At 47.4% G+C, this 24,813-nt stretch overlaps 1 protein-coding gene across 5 annotated transcripts in view; it reads right to left on the bottom strand.

The window, feature by feature from the left end:
* Nucleotides 1-24,813, bottom strand: part of LOC147428350 (cilia- and flagella-associated protein 251-like) — a 235,631-nt gene that overhangs the window by 110,646 nt on the left and 100,172 nt on the right. For all 5 annotated transcript variants that reach the window (XM_086496909.1, XM_086496907.1, XM_086496906.1 and 2 more), the window contains 4 exons: nucleotides 8,021-8,115; nucleotides 7,768-7,851; nucleotides 7,449-7,624; nucleotides 7,051-7,289 (listed from right to left, as the gene is read on the bottom strand). In XM_086496909.1, coding sequence (XP_086353035.1) covers nucleotides 7,051-7,289; nucleotides 7,449-7,624; nucleotides 7,768-7,851; nucleotides 8,021-8,115 — 594 coding nt within the window. The remainder of the gene's footprint in view (nucleotides 1-7,050; nucleotides 7,290-7,448; nucleotides 7,625-7,767; nucleotides 7,852-8,020; nucleotides 8,116-24,813) is intronic.

Raw genomic sequence — 24,813 nt, forward strand, 5'->3', positions numbered from 1 at the left:
AGCCGCAGCAGTAGACGTCAGCTGGGCCATCAACAGCACCTCAGCCACAGCAGGCTGCTGGTACCTCAGCAGACCCTCAGCCAGCACAGCTGCCGGCTGCTGGAGATTCCGCCGCAGGTTCTGAGTGGCAGCCTGGGCAAGGCCATCGCAGAGGGAGGCAGCCTAGCAGCCTGCCCCCAGACAGACTCAGCAGCCAGTCTATTTGGAGTCGAGGGCCCGCACGAGCCAGCACCAATCAGAGTTCATGTGGTGATTGTGCAGGCACGGGGAGAGGAGGCTCTTCACTCATCAATGGCCTTCTCTTTCCCACTATGTGGATCCAGTGATAGGGAGTCGACTCTAGATAGTGCCACAGAGACTCTGCACAGCCAGGCAGTGGAGTTTTCTCAGCATGTTGGTGATTTGGAGGTCACTACTATGCTCGATCATTTGTGGGATTTAGCACAGTTCTTTGTCACAAGGAGTGTGGACTCTGTAGGGGTTCGTCACTTATTTGTTCGTATAGTGGCAAACCTCGCACGAGATCCTAGGTATGTATGTATTTATGAGGATATGCTCCCCGAGACAGAGGCAGTGGCCATGGGCCAAAGACACTGGGTGGTTATTCGCAATGCTTGTGGAGCACAGGGCGGGCAGATTCGCAATCGGTCGGACGGGGATTACTCCCCGTCCAAGCCGGAGGCAAAAGCTCGCCGTATGGCCGAGTCAGCATCTACTTCCAGCAGTCATCCATGAGGGTTATCTCATGGAATGTGCAGGGTCTTGGCGGCTCGCAGTTTATGCGTTACAGAGGTCGGCTTCGTCAAGAGCTACAGAGATGCTTGGTAGAAGGCAGTATTGACATCTTGATGCTACAAGAGCACCATCTGAGTGAGAGCAAGGTTCGCAGATTTGGCTCGATTTTATCGGGCAAGTGGGATACTTTTTGATCAGCAGGCTTTGGCCCCATGGGAGGGCAAGGTGGTGTATGTATATCTAATGGAGAGTCTTGGCAGCAGGCTATTGTGGATAGGACGATTATAGTGCCTGGTCGGGCGCAGTATGTCACTTTGAGGGTACACGGTGAGCACGTAGGGGTGCTAAATGTTTATGCGCCGAACCATGCTAGTGCCAAGGCTGAGTTTTGGACTCAAATCACGCATGCATTGCCTGATGTTGATCATTGGTATGTTGGAGGTGACTTCAACATGCTTGAGGACCCCTCCGGACAGGGTGGGAGGGAGTCATGTGGCAGTACAGGGGGCAGAGCTGGCAGCTTGGGAGTAGTTATGCATGACTCTGAGGATCACGGATGTATGGCAGCATGAGGCTTTTTTGCGCTCTCAAGGCAGCTTGAGTTTCTCTCGGTTGGATCGCCGACAGGGAGGAACTAATCTTTCACGCATTGATCGGTTCTATGTATCTGATCACTTTGGGGCTCGGGGGGGAGCAGTTGGGATCTTGGCCGGTACGTCTTTCTCACATCACGCGCCAGTCAATCTGGCCTTAGAGGAGCAGCCTCAGGAGCCCAGTCTCCAACTGAGGATCCCGGACAGGATTGTCTCTGATGCTAGCCTTACTGAGGTCATTGAGCGTATATGGCAGGAGAGCCAGAGTATGGATTTGGATGCAGCTGAGCAGTGCGCCCATGGGATTACTGCACTCAGCTCTTTTATGCATGAGATTGCTTTGGCAGGGCTTGAGGAGACGCGAGAGCGCGAGCGCCGGCTCAGACGCAGCCTGGCCTCATTACAGAGGCTTCAGGAGCAGCAGCCCTCCTGTGAGTGGGTGAGACACAGTTGAGTCAGGCCCAACGGGAGGTCATCGAGATTGAGGAGGTTCGGCATGAGTTCTATTTTCACAGACAGGCCTCTCAGTTGACTCGGTTAGGAGATAGAGTGACAGGAGAGTTTTTTGCTATCACAGGCCCTAGACATGCCAGAGCAGGGGTGCGCCAGCTTAGACGCCAGGATGGTTCAGTCACGACAAAGTCTAATGAGATCCGAGCTATTGCTACAGACTATTACAGGGAGTTGCTCTCAGCAGAGCCGCCCACGGAGGCACGGGAGACTTGCAGGCAGACAGTGTGGGCTTATGTGCAGAGGAGGGTCACAGATCGCATGAGGGCTGCCTTGGCTGAGCCACTTTCTGACTTGGAGCTCGCAGATGCCCTGAGGGCCCTCCCTCGGCATAGCTGCCCTGGGAAGGATGGGCTATCTCCTGCTTTCTTTCTGCGGTACTTGGAGATTTTCGGGCCCAGGCTTCGGAGGGGCTTCCAGCACATTTTGGATACTGGGACTATGCCTCAGAGATTTTCAAAGGGCTTGATTTTTCTTATCCCCAAGGGGGAAGGAGTGACAGATGACATTCGGCAGTGGAGGCCTATTACGATCCTCAACACAGTATACAAGGTCCTAGCTAAGGCCTTGAGTTTGAAGATCCAGCCCTTCCTTGGGGATTTGATTCATGCTACACAGACGGGATTTGTCAAGGAGCGCAGCATCCTTGAGAACATCTTTACTTTTTGGGGGGCCACCGCGCTTGCTCGTTTGCTGGGAGAGGACTTGGTTGTTCTCCTTCTCGATTTTGAGAAGGCATATGATCGGGTTGATTGGGGTTTCTTGGAGGGGACTATGCTTCGCATGGGCTTTGAGGCTAGTTGGATTCGGGAGATCTCAGCCCTCTACTCTACAGCACGGAGTCAGGTTTTGATGGCAGGAGGCCATGGTCCTATTTTTGAGTTGACTCGTTCAGTACGACAGGAATGCCCTTTTGCTCCTTTCCTCTTCCTATTCTTCGCACAGGCATTGAGCATGTATCTGAGGGCTTAGGAGGTTGGGTTGCGAGGTATTCAGCTCCCAAATGGGGGAGAGGATTTGCTGGATTCTGAGTTTGCTGATGACACTGGGTTATATCTGCATGGCCATGAGGCCAATCTGCAGCGGGCAGAGCAGTCATTGCAGGTTGGCGCTGATCAATTGGCGCACGACAGTGGCTTTTTGGATCAGTAGCTCCCCCACTCCATCGTGGAGCCCAGACCCCGACTTCAGATGGACCCCCCCTAGCACTGCGGTGCGATATTTGGGATGTCACGTCGGCTTGGATTTGTCACCCGAGCAGCAGATTTCCCCTCTTCTTCTGAGCATTCGGAGGAAGTTACTCTATTGGAGCACCGCTCGGCTCTCTCTAGCAGGGCGGGTGGTGGTGGCAAACCAGGTTCTACTGGCGACTATGTGGTATATCACTTCTTATTGGATTTTTTCTAGTTCTTGTATCAGCCAGGTCCAACGGCTGATCAGGAACTTTCTTTGGTCTAGGCGCGATGGACAGCCCGCCCAGGCGAAGGTAGCACTTTCTTTGGTCTAGGCGCGATGGACAGCCTGTTTAGACGAAGGTAGCCTGGACAGTTATTACCCTTCCCCTGGCCAAGGGAGGGTTAGGTATCATAGATCCAATGGATCAGAGCAGAGCGCTGCTGGGGAAGCTTATTGTACGAGGACTCCTTCTGGGCTCCGGGCCGTGGAAGGAGTTGCTTTTTCAGAGGCTTCAGGCTCGAGCTCCCCTAGCAGGCGGCACTTGGGCCCCAGAGATCAGGTGGATTTTCATAGAGATGAGGAGGACAGGCTTGAGAAGAGGCTGGGAGAACAGTTTTGCATTGAGTATTCTTCGAGCTTGGGAGTTCCTCCACCCTAGCTTATCTCAACGCCCACCCTCATGCGACGAGGAGAGGGCGAGACAGCCCTTGATATGGAGTCCTGCAGTTCGCACAGGGCATGAGTATATGCTGGGCACGCGCCCCCGACTGGCATGGGGCCGCCTAGCAGCTGGCCCAGCACGCACTTTTGGTGAGTGGCAGGCCTTCACTAGTTTACCAGAGGAGCTACAGCTTGAGCAGCTGAGCCTAGTTAGAGGAGGACAGACTATGAGAGATGATATACAGGCTGCGCTCACGGAGGAGTGGTTTACGCCTTTTGCACCAGCGGCATCGCGTTGGATGGGAGCATTCACGCACCATGAGATCTTGATTGCAGTTAGAGCATGCACAGAGGATGGTAGATGCCTCTACTCTGAAGTCCAGACAGAGGGCAGACTATATAGGGTGATGGACGAGTCCCCTCTGGTTGTTGATTGTATTTTCCAGCGCGTTCGGATCGTTGCAGCTGCTTCGCGGAAGTGGCACATTGACCCGGACCCTGCAGAGATTGACACAGACTGGCGCATCTCGGTTTATGGAGCTCGGTCCTTAGCCCGTCTTCAGTGGGACCCGGGGGAGTGGATATGGTATGATCCTTATGAGACGGATACCCCTGGACACTCTTTTTTCCAGTACACTGTCAAATTAGACCGGCACATCTTGACAGCGAGGCGTGCAACTATCCCAGCAGCTGCTGAGCACTGGCGATTGCAGGGGTTGACGCATGAGTTCCTAGCAGATTTTTGGACCCGCATTTGGGTTAGTCGTCAGGCTCGCAGGATATCTACATTTCAGTGGCTAGTTGCACACAGGGGCTCTGCAGTGGGCAGTTGGCTGATCTACAGTGGTTTGCCGCAGGCCTGCAGGCAGCGGCTGCTGACATCGACTAGAGCCACAGCGACACTGCTTGTGGGACTGTCCACAAGCACAGCAGGTCTGGCTGAGGATATTTCGCATCATGTCCTCTCTCTCACCGGAGGGGGTATACACCTGGGGAGCAGCAGCTTGGTCCACCACCACGGGGCCAGCCCTGAGCTACGAGACGGAGCCCACTAGCCAGGCCATCCATTTCACGCGGGGACAGCCTCGCAAGTTCCCTCCACCTGACTTCACGACAGTCGCATGGACACAGGAGAGAGAGGACATGGTTCATCTGGAGAGCTAGGTGCTTCAGAGCTTTCGAGGGACGTCAGGAGCCCCTAGCAGAGACAATTCAAGCTATTTGGCAGGAGATTATCCACACCCTGTGCGGTCAATACGATCGCATACAGGGCGATTTTGAGCGCGCGATTCTGTGCCGGTAGGCCTTTCATTCTACCTGGAGCAGGGGCCCCTTCTACACTCTACGTGCTGGACACCCCCATTAGCACTATAGGCCACCTGCATGGCTTTCCCCCCCCCCCTCCTATTGTATGATGTAGCCCTTCTTGTATCCGCTCAGCTTCACATTTGCACCAAGGGAGAGTCTCCCTTGCTGCTTGCTATCTCTATTTGTAGACTCCTACACATAGGAGGATGTCCATTGTAGCCCTTTGGGCAGTTTTTTCTCATGACTAATGAAAGGATCTTTTGTTGAAAAAAAACAAAAGATACCTTTATCCCTACGGTTCTCCAGCACAAATGCCTTTTTCAACTTGATGTAGGTTCAAAGCTTGCATGTTGGATAGTGGTAATACCATTTCCTTGCTGCATCCTTCAAAGTTTGTAGAAAGTATTCTCCCCACTCATCTTCATCAATATACTTCAGGTCAGACGTATTGTTCAAAGGATTGGATATGCACATCTGGGTCGTCCTTCCTACTACCTTTGAACGTCAAAAAAGCAAACTTCAAATTAATGGATCTTTCCTCATGCTAGGATCTATGATGATCTGATTTTCTGTCTCTGCATCTTGGTTGTTTCTCCTTGTGATCCGATTTCTTCTCCCTGTGTATGTGCTTGCTATGTGGATCTGTATCAGCATCCCAACTGTCATTATAATTATCAAGCATTTCAGTGACAGTATCAAGTTCATCCTCTGATCGGTTTTTGCATGTGATATTGTTCTTTTGCTATGCCTACTGGCATCACTAACACAAGTGTGCACGTTCGCTTTGTCCTTCACATCTGAATCCTGAGACCCATGCGAATAAGAGTGAGCATCTTTCAGATCTCTCTGAATGACGTCTTCTTGACTGAACTGAATGCTAAGAAGCCCTATGCCCTCACTGCCTCTTCTCCCAGGATTGACACTAGTTTCCTCATTCGAGGACTTAGATCCTTCATCAGAGCTTTGCTTCAATTCTTCAACAACTGTGTTGATGTGGTCCTGGTCCTCAGTAGGCATTGTACTGGACCTCCTTCCTCTAGCAGAACACCTTGGCAGAATTGAAAACATCAGATTGATTCTGAATTCTAAATGGGAGACTGGTTCCTACCAAGAGACTTAGCTAACCACCGATCGCCAAAATGAAATGAGCTCGTCACTTGACAACTGTTCCAGGTTAGAACTTCAGAGTCAGATGTCAGATTAGATCATATCAAATAGGATAAACAGAATCAGACTTCAGATAAACTTTCGGAAAACCAGACAAACAACTGAATTGAACTGAAAGAATAGAATCGGATCGACAACTGGAACTGATGTATTCAGATTGCTGAGTCAGAAGTACAAATGAACTAGCACTGAGTGTTGGATTACAAAGAAGTACAAGAGTTCTAAAAGGCTTATGGATAGAATAAAGCTCTACTCAAGACTAGCCAACAGGAGACAAACAAACCCAAAATGAAAGTAGCAGGTCCTATTTATAGGTGCCTATACTTGGTTTTGAGCGACTGTCCAATTACCTATTGATAATTACTACTGCTAGTGGTAATTCTACTGTATACTGGCGCTTCCATAGAGCCGATTCCCGCTGTCTACATTAACTAACTTCCCACTGTTAGTACTACATGATGTACAATGCTCCACATTAACAAAGTAATTACATATCCCTCAAGATTCCCTCAGTACTTGCGTAAAAAACTAAAATGCAAGACTTGTTCTCCTCAGCCAAGTGAGAGGCTTGTGTATATGCACATGACCCGTTTGTTATAGACTGGTGCTGCTACCCTATCTTACAGCATATGAGAGGAAACATAGTAGGATCAGAGTTTATGATACCCCCATGCACATACTTCAGCTATCTCCTTGTAAATCCAAAGTTTCTGAAGAGGATATCTGATACATTGCAGAGTCACAGATGCATTTCTTGCCCATGCAAGCCACAACTCTGATGTTCTTTCACCTACATGTGTACTTCGTACCAGATATGCCTGCTAGCCCTTTCTCTTCACATCGTTTACAATAAGGCACAATTAAGATCAAACAACATTGAATTAATGGCAGCACATAAAACCTGCTTGCAATTCTTCAAACCAGCCAACAAGTCCAAGTCGACAATCATAGAATCTTATATAGCCGTCTGAGCCACCAGTAACAAGGTAGCTATCTTGTACAGAGAGATGTGTGATAGGACTATGGTGCAGCCGAACAATTTTAATAGCATACATTCTCCTTGCAGAAGGTTCTTTCTTACACTCCTCTTTATCTGTTACAGGAGAAAACGGTTTGGATCGTTCTTTATAAAAAGGTGACCTGCAAGTTAAGAAACTACAAGGTTAGATTGATTGAAAGGTGTAGGTGTATGTGTACACTTGGTATGCTTAAGTGCATCTGAACTTTGTGCATGCCCACACAAAGTTTCCCCCTTAAGTACCTATACGAGCAAAAGTAATAATTGTTTCAGCATCATACCGAGGTTCTTGCCAGAATATGACCTCCCCAGAAGTCATGCCTGTGATTGCAGCATCAATGCTTGGAAGAAATGAAGAGAGCGTGAGTTCATGAATGCTCTTTTCCATCTCTGCAGTTTTAATCATAGCCTGTTGACGTCCTAAGACTTCGCTCACTGAATTGTTTGCTCTCTCTTCCTGAAAGAACACAAAAGAAATTGGACCAAGGTCCTTTATATCTGTACTTCATTTACACACTCCCATACAAGGACAATAAATATAACAAAGAAAATTTGGTTGCATGCAGGCATTTGCCGAAATAAATGTGTGAATGCCTCAACCTTGAGAAGACTCCAAAAATATACAGTTGCCTTCCCATTTGTCACAAATTCATCCTGATTGTCCTTGTTAATTTGTAGACAATGCTGCAACAAATTCATACAAAAAAATCATGATGGCTTCTGTAAATTCAATAAATTGTAGAGAATGTTACTCTGCCTCCGAAAAAAAATGCTCCTTGTATTTTCCTCTTGTCAGGTTGCATATGTTGCATGTTATGATTGTTATGAACTTTTGGTCACATTAGAAATCTACCTGAGCATCAGTGAAAAATGCCGAAAGACTAGCCACTAGCTTACAGCTCGTTGCCTCAATGTTCCAAATGCAGAATGTTTGCATTCTGTTTCTACCTGAGGAACATGTGCAGTTTCCAACAAAGTTAAACACTGAAGCCTAGCTCAAGATACAAAGCCTTATGACTAGAGGGAATCTGCTCCTTAAAAATTTTGTACATTTTTCTTTGCAAGCAAGCAATGTGTGCCACTTTGTGTATGTGTGCATGCACGCCCAGGTGTAGAGCTAGTGCAGTGCTTTCGCTACAGTTTTGTATACAGAATTCCAGAGTTTTGTATAGAGCTTCAAAGTCAGCATATAATTGTGGCTATTTTTTTATATCTCCAAAAGGTTGTAGCCGACGACAACATGGTCCATAAGCTCTTGAATAGTCGAAACAAGCCTCGACAAGCAACGTCCATGTGGTGGTGATGGTAGTCCCAAGATAAGGTTGTAGCCCACGACAGCATGGTCCATAAGCTCTTGAATAGTCGAAACAAGCCTCGACAAGCAACGTTCATGTGGTGGTGATGATAGTCCCAAGATATAGCAATCACATTGGGCCCCCAAGGTTATCGTCTCGAGAAGAGACACCTTCCATAACGTTGTAGCCGACAACAGCATGGTCCATAAGCTCTTGAATAGTCGAAACAGGCCTCGACAAGCAACGTTCATGTGGTGGTGATGGTAGTCCCAAGATATAGCAATCACATTGGGCCCCCAAGGTTATCATCTCAAAAAGAGACACCTACTGAAAGATTTTGAAAATTTTCAAGTTGTAATCTGCTAGGGTTTTTGTGGCTGTAACACCCCAAGTCAAGATTCTACCGCGACATAGTAGAGATTCACTTCAAAACAATTTACAAAAGACGACACGGCCCGGCGTAGTTCCGTGCCAAGAGGTATTGGCCCCAAAGATTGGGGCCCCTTTCGGTTTTTATTTTTATATTAATCTGTGTGCAAAGTACAAAGAGCCAACGGGTGCTCACTCTCAGTCTCTGCGTCCAGATGCCCTGAGAAGTGAGGCCCTTGGGCTTATTTATTCTTAGAAGGGATGCCCAAAAGCAGAGCCCCAAAATCAGTTACACTTCAAACGAAAAGTTCCAAAAGCAATTGGTCTTCCAAAAGCGGCTAAAAACAGCCAGCGTAATTTACAAAAAAATCAGTACGGCCTGTCAGCGCTTTTTACGGAGCGTCCGTACGTTGCTGCCACATCAACATGTCAGCGCGTTTTGCGGGCGTCCGTACACTACTACCATGTAGCTTGTCGGACGCATTTTCTAGAGATCTGTACGGTCAGCAGTGTGTGTGTGTGTGTCCGAGGGCTTGCCACGTCACCAGTTTGTGACATACCTCCCCTCTTGAAAGAATTGTAATCGTCCTTGATTACGCCTACAAAACAAATAGACGCCATAAACTATCTTAGTAGACACTGACTGCTAGTACCAGTTTGTGACATACCCCCCTCTTGAAAGAATTGTAATCGCCCTTGATTACGTCTGCAAAACAGACAGAGGCCATAAACTGTCTTAGTAGACACTAACTGCTAGTACTCACGGACTAGACTCGACACATCTAGCACTTGTACAAAACAATCCCAGACCATGACCATCGGCAACGTATTTAGTAATCGCATCTAGATCCATTTCGGACTTCACGGATGCCCAATTAACTAATCCTTATTGCAATCATGACTATAGAGATTTATGAGACCGAAATGTTGCAGTCATTTAGTTTTTCAGTTCCTGCACTCAAACTAGTCAAGTACAAATCAATCACATTCATTTTCGGGAATAAATAAATTCATATAGCAGAATACTACTCAGCCCATTAGTATCCCTGAAACCCAAAGGGGACATCAGCGACTCTATTCAAAATCAGAGTAATCCGTTGACAAATGAGCGGAGTGACTCCCCTCTTGTGCAAACCCCTGCACTAGATTCACCCTCACTGAATTCGGGGTTCTATCGGAGTAGACTATGCTAAACCAAATGCTTCATGGTAAAGTTCCATAATCTGAGGAGTATCTGCTAGGTCCTCCTCCTCCATCCACTTCGCATCAAATGCAGGATAGCTCTTGAATTTAACCAAGAACCGCCTAGTCGCTTTACCTTTTATCTTTCTGCCCTTGTGTGCCAAAATCTGTTCTGGAACGAGCATCTCCTCGCTTTCCTTCACTTCAAGTTGCTCATCAGGCTCCCTGTCATCGAGCACATCGCCTTTAAAAGGCTTCAATAGACTCACATGAAATGCATTGTGAATCTTCCAAGTATCGGGCAGCTCGAGTCTAAAGGAGACCTCATTTATCTTTTCTCTTTATCTGTAAAGGGCCATAATATCGCATTCTAAGCTTTGGAAAAAGCCGCTCCTTTCCTTTTCGTTTTCTTAGGCGTGCCTTCTCAAAACGTAAGAGCACCAATCGTCCTCCTTTAATTTCAAATCTCGTCGATGTCAATCTGCTGCCTTCTTATGTCATTCTTGAGATTTTGTTAAAGCCTCTTGAACCTTGGCACATGCAGTGTCCAAGTCCCTCATGTACTGGTCGGCTTCAAAAATCTTATCTGAGAGTGGAACCTTTGGAGCACCTTCAATTATCTCAAATGGCGCCTTCCCTGTCGAAGAGTGGATCGTGTTATTCTAGGCAAATTCCACCAAGGGCAAAGAAAATTCCCATTGAGTCTTCTGATCAGAAATGTAAGACTTCAATAAATCCAGAACAACTGAATTTGCAATCTCAGATTGCCCATCTGTCTACGGGTGGAATAATGATGACAGTGTTGTTCTCGTCCGTCAGACGTAACGTCCCGTCCCGTCCCGTCCGGTTTCGTCCCGTCCAACAGTGGTGTCCGTTCCGTCCGGCCCCTTTTTAGTCCGTTTGACCGGTTCTAAAACCGTTGACTGCGCTTTTGTTTGTGAAAATTTTACGTGACTTTTTGGCATAGGATCCCTCCTAGGATCCCCCCCCTCACCTCCCACATGCCTTGAGCATTGCTTTGGATTCCATTAGCTCCTCTCTCTCCCTCTCCCTCTCTCTCATTGCTTTGGTCCTTTACCTTGGATTCCATTAGGGCCTAGGCTCTCTCTCTCTCTCTCTCTCTCTCTCTCTCTCTCTCTCTCTCTCTCTCTTATCTAACTCTCTCTTGTGTTCAAGCTAGCATGAGCCGACTACTTGAGGCCGAATACAAGAACATTGTATGGACCCCTTGTGCCTCCCATTGCCTCGATCTTCTCATGGAAGACATAGGAGAACTAGAATGGGTGAAGGCCATTCTCACCCAAGCCCTCACTATCGCCAACTTCATCAATGCTAAGGTGAGAGTACTTGCAATTTTTTGCACGTACTCCGACAAGGAGTTGAAGAAACCCTCGGCAACACGATTTGCCTCTATGTGGCTTCTGCTTCAGCGTCTCTACGATGTCCAAAACAAAGTGCAAAAAACCATGGTCTCCGATCAGTTCAACAATGGTGTGAAGGAGAGAACTCGGCAACCTCACAAGAGGCAAAGGCCATCCAACGGCTTTCCCTCAAAGAAGAATTTTCGGAAGAGGTGAAGGGTCTTGTGGTAGCCATCTTGCCCATCTACAGAGTGCTCCGAATGACCGACATGGAGGGATCTACCATAGGCCTTCTTCATCACTACATGGATGAGGCATACAAGGAAATAGAGGCATCAACCATTCTTGATGGTCCACCCGATGGGACACGGTATGATGTATCTCCTTTGCTCTCCATTCTCAAGTCGACAATATGTTTTTTGCTAATTTGCACTATGCCTCACCTCTCTCTCTCTCTCTTTTTGTAGTGATGTCTTTGAAAGATTCCCCCAAGAAAGATGATATCCTCTTTCTTTTCCAAAAGAGATGGGATTTTATGAAGAGGCCCATTCACCACTTTGCTGCTCTCTTACATCCGGCCTACAAGAAGCCGGATCTTTTCACAAACCAAATGCTACAAGAAGAGAGCCGCAACTTCCTTCCCAAGGCCCTCTCGGAAGATCATCATGGCGCATTCCTTCAAGAGCTAATCAACTATGGAGACCAAAGAGGCACGGCTTTTACTTCCACCATATGTTGAAAGAGGGAGTCCTTGGTGAAGCCTCTTTTTTGGTGGGAGACCTTCGGGTACCAATTACCTCACCTTCAAAGAGTTGCATTAAGGATTCTTGGACAAGTAAACCCTCTTAAGCCTCGGGGCCTTGGCGCTCTCTCAGCGAGACTGAGCTGGGAAGATCCAGACGCCCACGACTGCGGAGGACTACACAGCATCGGTGGAGGTTGCATCAGAGGATTCGGATCACTTTGGCTCGACATGCGCGACGCATGGTCAGACTACTGACCATCGAGGAGATTCATGAGATCCGCCAGCGACCGTCTCTTGTGATCTAGCTATCCCAGCTAGCTGCTTAGTTCACACCTAGTAGTTTAGGATTCCATAGTATTTTATTGTGACATTTGTCATTTCATTTTTGTCATTGTTGTCATGTTGTCATCTTGTTACTCTGACTCTGACTTTGTATCAGATCCACCACATTGTAACTTTCTGGTCTCATAGGTCACTTTGGCCTTTTGAAGACGTTAATATAACATTTCATTTCATTTAACATTTCTCTCTCTCTCTCTCTCTCTCTCTCTCTCTCTCTCTCTCTCTCTCTCTCTCTCATGCTCATGAATTATATTACATACATGATACTCACTATCTTTTGAATATAATATAGCATTGCTCATCCGGTGCATGCAAGCGAAATTGGTCCGCATCCTCGCTTATCCACACCAAAATTCGCAACAAACTGTCAACAAAACAATTGGAGCGGCTCATCTATTGTCGCTCCAATCTCCGAATGTTGCGCTCCATGCATGAGATGCCCATGGCTAGACAAGTAAACCCTCTTTCTACATACTTGCTTCTTGACTCATATGGGCTATGGCTTTGCATTCCAATTCACATGTGCTAACTTTATCTTGAGTCTTGACTCTTTTGAACTTTTGTATAACTTGTCAAATAGGTCAATGTTGATGATTGCAAGCTCTCAATTGATACTCTCAAAAGTGTCAACAAAGAGCGTGATATGACGGAGGAGCAAATTTTCCGCGAGCTCTACTTGGAGCTAGATGAGATTGACCGACCGGTTTCTCGCACACGATCACGCAAGAGGGTCATTGTGCGTGGAGTCCCTTCGGCTACAAGAGGTAGAGGTGCAAGAGCTTTCCATGCTCGTGGCCATGGGCGTGAGATGGAGGCTACTACTCCTACAACCTATGTGCGGCGAGGCTCGGGAAGAGGCTCCATTGCGACGGCTGTTTTGGAGGATGTGCCTATTCGTAGATCCAACACTATGGACCCTAGAGAGCCGGAGTATGACGAGGAGGGAAATCTCCTTAGTGAGGGAGATTATGACACACCACAATCCGATTCATGTGAGGATGAAGATGACATCGATGAGCATAGCTCACAAGAGGAAGATGATGATGATGATGAGAGCGGAGAAAGCTCTTAGACTTTAGTGTCTCTCATATCTTTTCTGACCCTACTTCCACTTTTTGCACGATTGAGGCTTAAAAGGCCTACTTTTTGTATCATCTCGATTATCAAATCTCAACTTAGCTTTTTGATTTATGACATATGTAATGCGAATCGCAGTTCATACCCATTGTATCTCATTGTCTTGATTCTCAACTCTTGAGTGTCGGCACTTGGCACTTGCAAGTTGCATTCTTGTCCAATGTGATAATCAATTGTCTATTTGTCCTAAGCGTAAAATCTAGGGTTAAGAATTGCGTGATTTTATTTTTGAACGTACGTAACCATGTCGTACAACATAAAATTTTCTAGTTCAATGAGTACGGTACGTCTTCGTACGTGGACAAAACGTACATGACCGTATGAGACTACCCTGAATGATGAGAACTGCAACCGTGTGCCAATGTTCTCCCAAATAGCCCTCCAAAACAAACTCGTAAATGTGGGATCTCTGTCGAAGACTATTGTCTCAGGCATGCCATGTAGTCTGAAAATCTATGCAATGAACAGTCTAGCATATAAATCCGGCTTGATTGTTTTCTTCATTCGAATGAAGTGAGCTTGCTTACTTAATCTGTCGATGACAGTCCAAATGCCATCATGCCCACTACAGTCAAACATTTCAAATCGGCACCAAAACAGGTTCAAAACAGATACCATCCATTTCAAACAAATTTCAAACAGGATCACCAAACAAGTTCTCAAACAGAACTCAAACTTAAAAAGCAATCTCAACATTAGTCGAGCTCGAAAAGTCGACTGACTTTCCATCCTGAAACCTGCACCAACAATTAGGGTTAGGTTCCTTCCATAAAGTCGTAACCAACCGTAGCATGGTCCACCAGCTCTTGGACAGACAGTGTCTCTCTGGTGGCGATGGTAGTCCCAAAGCAGCAATCACACTGGACCTCCAAGGTTATCAGCTCGAGAAGAGACATCTACTGAGAGATGTCAAGAAATTTCAAGGTATAATTTGCTAGAATTTCCATGGCAAGCATTTTAGGATACCCCACGCTGCCACAAGCTGCCAGAAACCATATAACTTCAGGCAAAAATTTCTTGAAAGCTTGCCAAGTCCTTGGAGTGAGCAGCTTGGTAGCTATAGAAATCCACTACTGCATCTAAGAAAAAACAGCAGCTCGAAAAAAATCTTGATCCTTCTATTGCAAGTGATCTTTATGGCTTATCAAGGTAGTTAGGTACGTAGTGTTCGGTACAAATTCGGTTTGTAAGGTACGTAGTACTGAATGGAGTGAGTTTTTAGGTACATAAAAATTTGTACTTTTTTTCACACGGCCGAGTACTTGAGACATTTATATATGCATTCACCAAGACTTCTAATAAAGACTAGCAAATCAACAATAGACCATTGCAAATGCCAAAAACTAGAGTCCACGACTCTTAACCGAACAATGAAAACAAAATGCTGAGCTTAGCTAACCAAATAGTGGCAAATGTCTGTTGTCATGGTCACAAAAAACTAAGAGCATCAAAATAAATACATAATGAATCATGATAATCCAAGACTGAAGTATGATGTCCTGACTCTAATTAGTAAGTACTACAAACCGCACACTGCACTCAAAGCACTTGCCACTTGCAAGAGAGGAGGACACACTGCACTATACTTGTATCTCTGCTAAAATCAATCACTCTCAGCCGCAGCAAGGCAATTTTCGAAAAGAGAGACCTAATCGGATGAAATAGAGCAGCCCCAAGAAGGAAGGAAAGGGCGGGGGGGGGGGGGAAGAGAAAAAAAAAAGTGTATGGATCCATATTGTACGGACGTACTATACGGATACAATCCGTACATACGTACGGATGCAACCTTGTGTCTTATGCCTTGTAATACATGAGCAGTGAAGACGGGAGCGCGCCCCATGCGCGATGAAGTAAGGGTGGAAGTGGCTAATAAGTCCGGGGTCAGGACCCAAAGATACTTCAAATAAAATTCCAGTAGCTCTGTCTGCTCTTTTGTAGGACCGGCATGCTTTCAGAAAAGCACACGTCTGATGCTCTGATACCACTGTCACAAGACTTGGCACCACGTGCCAATAGAAAAGAGCAGACTGAACAGACTTTTAGCACTTCAATAACAACTGAAGTGAAAGAGAGAGAGAGAGAGACGACACGCGACCCGGAGAGGCGGATTCCATCCCTGAGAGTATTGGCCCCAAACCTTGGCGCCTCTTTCGGTATTTCTTTATATTGCATCATCAGAGTACAAGCCGGTACTCCATCCTCTGCATCTTCGTCCAAAAGCATGCCAAAGAATGAGCCCTAGCCTCATATTTAAAGGCCCTTGGCCTGAAAAGCAGTTACAGTGATTCAAACTCAAAACCAACTGGCCCAAAAGCTGCCGCTGAAAATCAGCCAGCATAAATCACAGAAATCCGTACAATTCTGCCACGTCAATAGTCAGCAAAAAATACGGAAATCCGTACAGTTCTGCCACATCAGCAGTCAGCGAAAAATCCGGAATTCTGTACAACTACCAAGTCAGCATATCAATGCGTACAATCTACTGCTTTCGCTTCTTCACTTAGGGTTTAGGCTCCTCGGCCGGGATCTGCAAGTTGGCTTGGGTGTTTAGTGGCTTGACACGTCAGCAGTTTGTGGCACAAAGAGCCTGCGTGTGCTCACTCTCAGTCTTTGCGTCCAGATGCCCTGAGAAGTGAGGCCCTTGGGTTTATTTTTCCTTACAAGGGATGCCCAAAAGCAGAGCCCCAAAATCAGTTAAACTTCAAAAGCAACTGGTCTTCCAAAAGCTACTAAAAACAGCTAGCGTAATTTACAAAAAAATCCGTACAGCCTGTCTGCACTTTTTACGAAGCGTCTGTACGTTGTTCCCACGTCAGTCTGTCGGCGCATTTTCTGGAGATCCATACGGTCAGCAGTGTGTGTGTGTGTGTGTGTGTGTGTGTGTGTGTGTGTGTGTGTGTGTGTGTGTGTGTGTGTGTGTGTGTGTGTGTGTGTCCGAGGGCCTACCACGTCACCAGTTCGTGGCAGTGGCAAGTCTTTTAGAATACCCCACACTGCCTGAAGCTACAATCCGAAGGAAGATGTCTGAAGGCATGTAGCTTTGGGCAAAAATTTTCTTGAAAGCTTACCAAGTCCTTCGAGTGGGCGACTTGGTAGCAATAGACTTCCACAACTGCATGGCATTCCCTCTAAGAAAAATAGTGGCTCGAAAAAAAAAAATTTGATCCTTCTTGTGCAAGTGATCTTGAATTCCTTATGGCTTATGCCCTGTAAGACACTGTGATGAAACGGGAACGCACCCGATGCGCGATGGAGTAAGGGTGGAGTGGCTGATAAGTCCGGGGTCGGGACACAAAGATTCTTTCATGATATTTTCTTGGAAATCTTGGAAGCACCATCTTGCTGCGTCTACTCTTTGGTAGGGTGTAGCAGGCTACAGTGTCACTTTCACATGACACACAGTTAGTACAGTTGGTCTAGGCTCGTTCACACTGGACGGACTCTCTGGGCTGGCCAGTGACACATGGCAGCAGAGATACGGACTGGTCTAGTGGACATCGTGGCCAGGTCACCACATGGCTGACATTTATGAGCCGTTGGTGGCTCTTTATGGTGGTACATGTGAGTAGTAGCTGTTGGGTCAGGATCATCATCTTCTTCACATATGGTCCAGTGTTGCTGTTTGGAGCATAGAGTATATACATAGAGCACTTATTCACCATCCCTGCACATCTGAGCCTCGACACCCCATTGTACCTGAGAGTCCTGGGCTGGAGCTGAGTATGCCGCCACGCCAGAGTTTGTATCAGTTCTTTGAGATAGTCGAGTCATTTGTTGTGGTCTACTATTGCTGTTGTGTCTCTGTGAGTTCCGTGGTTGTCTATTGTTTCCTGTTTTCAGTCTGTTTTGAGTGAGATTGTCACGCACATTGCACTGAGGAGCACCCACTGTAGAGAGAACGACACACTTATCTGCACTACAGGTGCTCTCATTTTGGCGATCACGGTGGGACCTCAACTGAAATCTCACTCTGTGAGGTACAAATCTTGAAGCTAGTTGGGTCGATCTAGCTTCGCGTACCTTGCCTAGCTTTGCCTACCTTGCCTTGCACTGTCCTCCCTCGCCCTAGTCAAACTAGTCCTCGTCCCTGGCCTAGTCTCCTCGACCCTGGTCTAGTCCTCCTCGTCCCTGGTCTCGTCCCTAGTCCAGCCTGGTCTAGTCACTTGCCTGGTCTAGTAGAGTCTAGACCAGTCTTCAACCAGTTCAAGGTTTGCTTGCCCAAAGCTTGGTTGGATTGGTGGTCACTACATGACACATACAAGGCGGTCAATCCAGCGTCAAAGCGCACTACTGAGCCCTCTAAAGCACTATAGCAGAAGACGACCTTTGGTACCTAGTAGAAGTCCATCAACCTCATCACCCATACCTCCACATACATCACCCATTCCTTCATCAGGTTCCACATCTTCCAGATCACCTTCTCAAGTAAAGCTCTCTCCTATTTTGCTACAGCAGGCAATTGAGCAACAGGCTCAGCAAGGGGCCATGGAGGCTATGGCAAGTGTTTTGGCCAAGGTGAACATCAAGTTCCCCACCTTCAAAGGACTCCCTTCAGAAGATGCTGACGACCATGCAAGGAGGTTTGTATCTCTCTGTAGGGGTTGTGGTCTTAATAGAGAGGATGCTTATTTGATACTCTTTCCATCTACCTTAGTTGGCTTAGCAGACAAATGGTACAGCTAGTTTGCAGAAAACCATTTTGCAAATTGGGCAGCCTTAAGACAACAGTTCTGTGCAGCTTTCAGGCCAGGTGACTACCAGGAGAAGGTGTTGGATGAGTTGGCCAACATGGTGCTCCAGCCAGAGGAGACTTTTGCAAAGCTTATGACTAAGACCAAGTCTCTGGTTGCCAAGCTTCCCCAACAACCCGGTGAATTCATGGTTAAGAAGTGGGTGGAGAAAACGCTTCCCAAAACTTCTCAGCAAAAACTCCGAGAGAGTCTCCGACCCGACGCCACTTTGGAGGAGTTCATCGCAGCTGCTACTAGGATAGAGAGGGCTAGGAAGCTGTTCAACAACTCCCCTCACATAGAGACCCCCTCTGTGTTTTCGGAAAGTCCTGCTGATCCATTGACTTCTTTACATAGAGAACTTGAAGCCCTAAAACTACAACACGCTCTTCAAGAGGAGAAAAATATCTCTCTTCGCCAAGAGAAACCCCCACATCTTGAGGCTTTGGATCAAATCAAGAAAGAGCTAGAAGAGCTTCGGTCTCAACAGGAGACTAAGGCTAAGGTATGGTGCAGCTCGTGTCGCTCTCCAGGACATCCTCCACAAGACTGTCCCCTTCGGGCTTATTGCCACTTCTGCGAGAAATCTGTGCATGAAGACAAGGATTGCTACTATATCAAGGGATTACGGCAGATACAACAAAGTCTAGGTCCTTCTCTCCAACAAGGGCTAGCACCTGCATCAAACATGGCGTCACCATATAGCCATCAGAACCCGATGCCACCTCTGTTGACAACACCTCCTATGCAAGGTATGCAGAGCACTTTTCCCTCTCAGAGCTTTTGTCATACCCATGCTCCCTCATCACCTCAAAGCTTCTATGCCTCCACCTCCAACTCAATGCACCAGGAGCAAGGACCACCTCGCCCTTCAACTCGCCCTTTGAATCGGCCCATTTTGTTCTACAAATGCGGGGAATACGGGCATTACCAAAGCAAATGCTCCTTGTCAGAAGGGTCCCCTCCTTGCTGACATTGCCCTGAAGCTAAGGATCACTACAGTAAGGATTGCCCTAAAATTCGTGCATCCACGGCTTCAAACCCAAGTCAAAGCCAGAATGAGTTTGCCTTTCCCAAGCTCAATTTGATCGCAGTTAGCACCATTTCTCAGCCGCCCCCTTCTACCCACGTAGTTACCCCTCAAAATAAGCCGCCGAGTTGGAAGAGGAGCCATCGGGCGTCCTCACCCGGGCCCAGACAGCCGCTCTCGGTCTTAGCATTCCAGCAAGTTCAACTCCCCCACACATTCTCACACCAGTGCATACCCTGCCTGCAGCAGCTGTTAACAAGCCATCCCCCAGTGCCATGAAGGAATCCAAATCTTTGCTCTCTGATATTGATGAAGCTTTTTTGGAAGCAGTTTCAGATCTACAAAAGATCAAGGTACCAGAGAAACCACTAGTAGAACAAGAAAAGCTTATAGCAGAGACAGTCTTGGAGAACACTTTCCAACAAGTGTCCCTCTATGACATGCTACGACTAAATGCGAATTTTAGAAGTGACACCCTTGCTGTTATTCAGTCACTTTACCCCGGAGTAAGTCCTAGTGGCGGACACCTTCCAGTGCGACCATCAGAGTCCTATATGATATCCAATCCCCTTGCTCCACTCACTGATTATATAAGCCCTCGCCTGACAGTGTCCGTGTTGGGTCGGAAATTCTCAGGAGTGATAGTGGATGGTGGATCTGGCATCAACCTGATGCCCGAGTTCACTATGATAGCTCTAGGTCTACAGCCTACTCGCCCTGCTCCCTTTACAGTTACATTAGCTGACCAGCGGACAGTCTACCTAGTGGGCATAGTGGACAATGTGCCTCTGCAGGTACAAGACTTTATTTTTAACTTAGATTTTGTTGTGGTTTGTCTTCCCCAGGTTGAGGGCGGATTTCCTTTGCTCATTGGAAGACCATGGCTGCGACACACTAAAGCACTTCATGATTGGGGAAACGACGCAATGTGGATACATACTTCTGGCTCCCCGATGCAACCCATTCTCTTAGAAGGAGGGTATGGATCCAGTGGTGCAGCAAGTTTCTTTGTCAATGGAAACCAACCCTGAACAAGAACAACCTAGTACACCTGAAGGGTCAGACGAAGATCTGCTGGAGTGGGTGGAGGCTACCAAATCTATGCCTTGTTATGGAGTCTCTATTCACTCTTTGCCTGAAGGTACACCCTCTTCAAATGTTTCCACGGTAACTAAACCTAATGAGCCACCTGAGCCTATGAAGAAGCATAGAAGCAGTAAGAAATCTCCTCTACAGGAGTTCACCCCCCCTCAAACATCAACCCCTTTGGTGTTTGTTTCTCCGACCAGAACAAAGCTCTCCTCTGTCTAGCAAACTCCCTTCACAGAGCCCATCCTGCTGGATGAATTCCCTGCTCATGATAGTTGTCTTGCTCATGGTACCTCCTCATGCTCTCCAACAACTGCCGCGCTCTGTAGCATCTCAACTTTCAGCCAGTGGATCAAGGAATTCGTCTGCAATGGAACACGAACTCTTCCGGTCATATTTTGCATTGGAGATTGATAATTGCTATCTGCCACCCCCTCACACTCTCTCGCCCCCATCTACCCCCTATCCCCTACACCCTACGCTTCCCCTCACACCCCCTCGTCCCCCTACCTTTTTCCCTCGCCCCTAGTCCCCATGCCCACTCACCCTCGCCCCTCACACCCCCTACCCACCCCCTCCTTTGCCCTCGCCCCTAACCAGCCCCCCCTTGCCCCTACCCACCCTCTCCCTTCCCCTCGCCCCTACCCAGCCACCCCTCGCCCCTACCCACCCCCTCCCTTGCCCTCGCCCCTAACCAGCCCACCCTCGCCCCTACCCACCCCCTCCCTTCCCCTCGCCCCTAACCAGCCCCCCCTCGCCCCTACCCACCCCCTTCCACCACTCACCCCTATCTAGTTCCCCTCACCCCTATCTAGCCCTCCCCACCTCTCTCAGCCTCAGCAAGTTTTTCCCCCACCCCGCATGATCAGCTGGTTCTCAAGCATTATCTGTGGTTGCCATCCTGTTGTTGTGAAGGCTTTTCCGTTATGCCATCATGATGGAGCTTAACCCTATTTGCGGTGCTCCTCGGGCTTATGGTCATCCCTCTTTTCGAGATGAGTGTTGTTGCAAAAAGTGTGGCAAGGTTCATCTGCAACTGCAGCATGGACCAGGTCATTTTCCTATCACTATGGTTAGGGAAGATAAAGATGCGCTGGAATCAAACTGAGCTTATCTCTTTGCTGTAGAGCCTCATTCTTTTGCCAATTGGGATTCTTAGGCTATACAATCATACATATTGGGTTCCTCCCTAGTTAGAGGCTTAAGGCGATTGCAAGCAGTGCAGTGTTTTTAACTCCACTTTTGAGGTATGTAAGGTCATGGGCCTAGCACTTGCTTCAGGAAAGATGTACGGATGCAGTTGCTAGTGGTTTTCCTTCACAGTTTTTTCAGTATTCCTCTCATCGAGACGGTGAGCGGTCTTGTGGCGGGCAACCTGTAGCAGGCTACAGTGTCACTTTCACAGGAAACACAGTTAGTACAGTTAGTCTAGGCTGGTTCACACTGGGCGGACTCTCTCGGCTGGCCAATGACACGTGGCAGCAGAGATACGGATTGGTCTAGTGGACATCGTGGCCAGGTCACCACATGGCTGACATTTATGAGCTGTTGGTGGCTTTTTATGGTGGTACATGTGAGTAGTAGTGGTTGGGTCAGGATCATCATCTTCTTCACATCTTGTCCAGCGTTGTGGTCTGGAGCATAGAGTATATACATAGAGCACTTATTCACCATCCCTGCACATCTGAGCCTCGACACCCCATTGTACCTGAGAGTCCTGGGCTGGAGCTTAGTGTGCTGCCACGCCAGAGTCTGTATCAGTTCTCTGAGATAGTCGAGTCATTTGTTGTGGTCTATTGTTGCTGTTGTGTCTCTGTGAGTTCAGTGAGTTTCCTGTTTTCAGCCTGTTTTGAGTGAGATTGTCACGCACATTGCACTGAGGAGCACCCACTGTACAGAGCACGACACACTATCTACGCTACATAGGGCACACGAGACGGGGAGTGGCAGAGTTCCATCTTCCACCCCAAGAGAGCACTAGCCCCAAAACTTGGCGCCCCTTTCGGTATTTCTTTATATTGCTTCAACTCATTACAAGCCGGTACTCCACGCTCTGCACCTTCACCTGGAAGCGTGTCAGAGAATGATCTGGCCTCAAAAGCTGGCGTTGAAAAGCTGCCCAACGTAAATCACGGAAATCTGTACACGGGCCACATCAGCATGCTGCAACGCGAATTGCAAAAATCCGCACAGATTGCCACGTCAGCAGTCAGCGTGAATTCTGGGTTGTTCGTACAACTACCATGTCATCAGTTTTTACGATGTGTGTGTGTGTGCGCGCGCGCGCGTGGATCCAGCTTTATTTATTGTCTTTGTGTCACTTGGGCCCCATCAGACGGGGTCCCATAAGATAGTGGAAACACTTCTTTAAAAATAGGCCACTTGGCACTTGCAAGTTGGTAGAACTTCTTTTGCTACTTCGTAGGCCCCTCAACCGGGATCTGCAGGTTGGATCCGTTCTTCAGTGGCTTGACACGTCAGCAGTTTGTAATACATAGCAACATATAACTGAGAGTCAATACCCAAATGCACAACACAACCTGCCTCATTGAAACTCTATGAACAGATTGGAGAATTATTGAGCATTGACCAACACCCATCTCGCACCTCATTGAGGTGTGGCCCCATCGTTGTAGCAAGCTACAGTGTCACAAGACATGGATAGCAGTTACAGTTGGCTTTGGATAGTGGTTATGGTTAGCTTTGGGTTCACACTGGGTAGACTCGCATGGGTAGTGACACGTGGCAGACAGAGGGAGTGGTGGTCTAGAGGACACTTCACCACCACCACAATTCGGAGATAGGCGTGTTGAGGGTTTCATCAGATATTGTACACATAATTGTAGTGGAAGGCAAAGACATTTAGAGCACAAGTGCAATCCACTCAAGCGAGCTTCCAATGCTCTGCAAGCCCCATGTTGTCTTGGTTCATCAATGTCCATGTCAGCCCTGTAGAGGCAGATGAGAAATCCCAACGGCCCACTTCAAAGACACAAAGAAAGTCTCTTGGGAGTGTGGCAGATCAATCAAAGAAAAGAAAAGGGCCAAAGTAGAGAAGGACACAACAAAGTCTCTTCTTCCCTTGCCGTACTCAAAGAGCTAGATGAGAGTGACACACGTTCCACAATGCCCTCATTCTATATCCACCCTTGGTTATACTCTATCGGTGGTCAATTTTGCCATTCCCGGCTCGCCTCCCCCAGGTATTGTGTCTCTAGGAGACTCTGCTCTTATGATTACCTCTGCTCACACGCACCTCTACCTACCACTCCTGTCTTCACTCCTACCACAACTACTACTTCCCACACACCACTTGCAGTTGCCTCGTCACCTCTCCCCCCCTCATGTTCACCCACTGAGCATGTTCCTAGCTCACCTGCAATGCACCTTCAGAGCCCTAGACCAGCTGGCACTATTGTTGGATCTTCGGCGCCGATTGTGGCAGACTCAGTTTCGTTGTTCAAGCTATTGAGGAATCTTCAGGGATTCAAAGAGCATTATGGCTCCCATTGAGCTGGAGCAAAGAGGTTAGCTGCTACTCACCAACGCCACTCAGCCACCTATGCGGCCATGGAGGAATGTTTGCGTATCGCTGAGAGCACAACAGCAGACCGTGATTGTGCAATTTTTGCTTTGCACCAAGCCTTGAAGGTGAACGCTCATGTTCAAGGATTTCAAGAAAAAGCTTATGGAAAGTGGCTCACGCATGAGCAACAAAGAATTTATGTTAGCAATTGAATGAATAGAAGATATGAGACCACTAAATAAGGTAGAATTACAACACTTGTGTCATGCAATTTCCTGTTTAATAAATAATGCTCGTTGCAAGCTAAGGAAATGGCAGATTAGAGCGAGACAAGCTACATTCATGGATAAAAGATGTTTCTTCAAAAGTTTACATCAATCCAGACAAAATGAATCAATTAAGAGGGCCAAGCTAGAATCTAGAGAGTGGACGTAAAATAAGAGACAGCTCTCTGAAGCATTATTAGCACCCCTATAAAGCGTCATTTGAGGCTCCTTCAGTCCAGACCAGTATGTTTTACATGCAAGGCAAACATTCATAGCTCATGCTCAACCTATTCTCTCAAATGAAGACAGAATCTAGGGTTAAGGTCATAGACACAACTGATCATTGCATTTGTTTAGCCAATCACAGACTCTCTTTCTCTAGAAAGGTGGTCCATGCCAATCTCTTTGTCAGAGCCGGAATCCTCTACGCGAATTGGTTCTCTCTCTAGGCTTGAAATCTGATGTTAACTCTCTACTGAAGATTTTCTCTCTAAAACCAGCAATTTTCTCTCTAAAATCCACTCATTTCTCTTTCTAAAAAGAGTTAAATCTATTATAGCATTTAAAAAGGCAC

Source organism: Adiantum capillus-veneris, chromosome 23 (genome assembly GCF_014529385.1).
Source record: "Adiantum capillus-veneris isolate H3 chromosome 23, ASM1452938v2, whole genome shotgun sequence".
NCBI lineage: Eukaryota > Viridiplantae > Streptophyta > Polypodiopsida > Polypodiales > Pteridaceae > Adiantum > Adiantum capillus-veneris.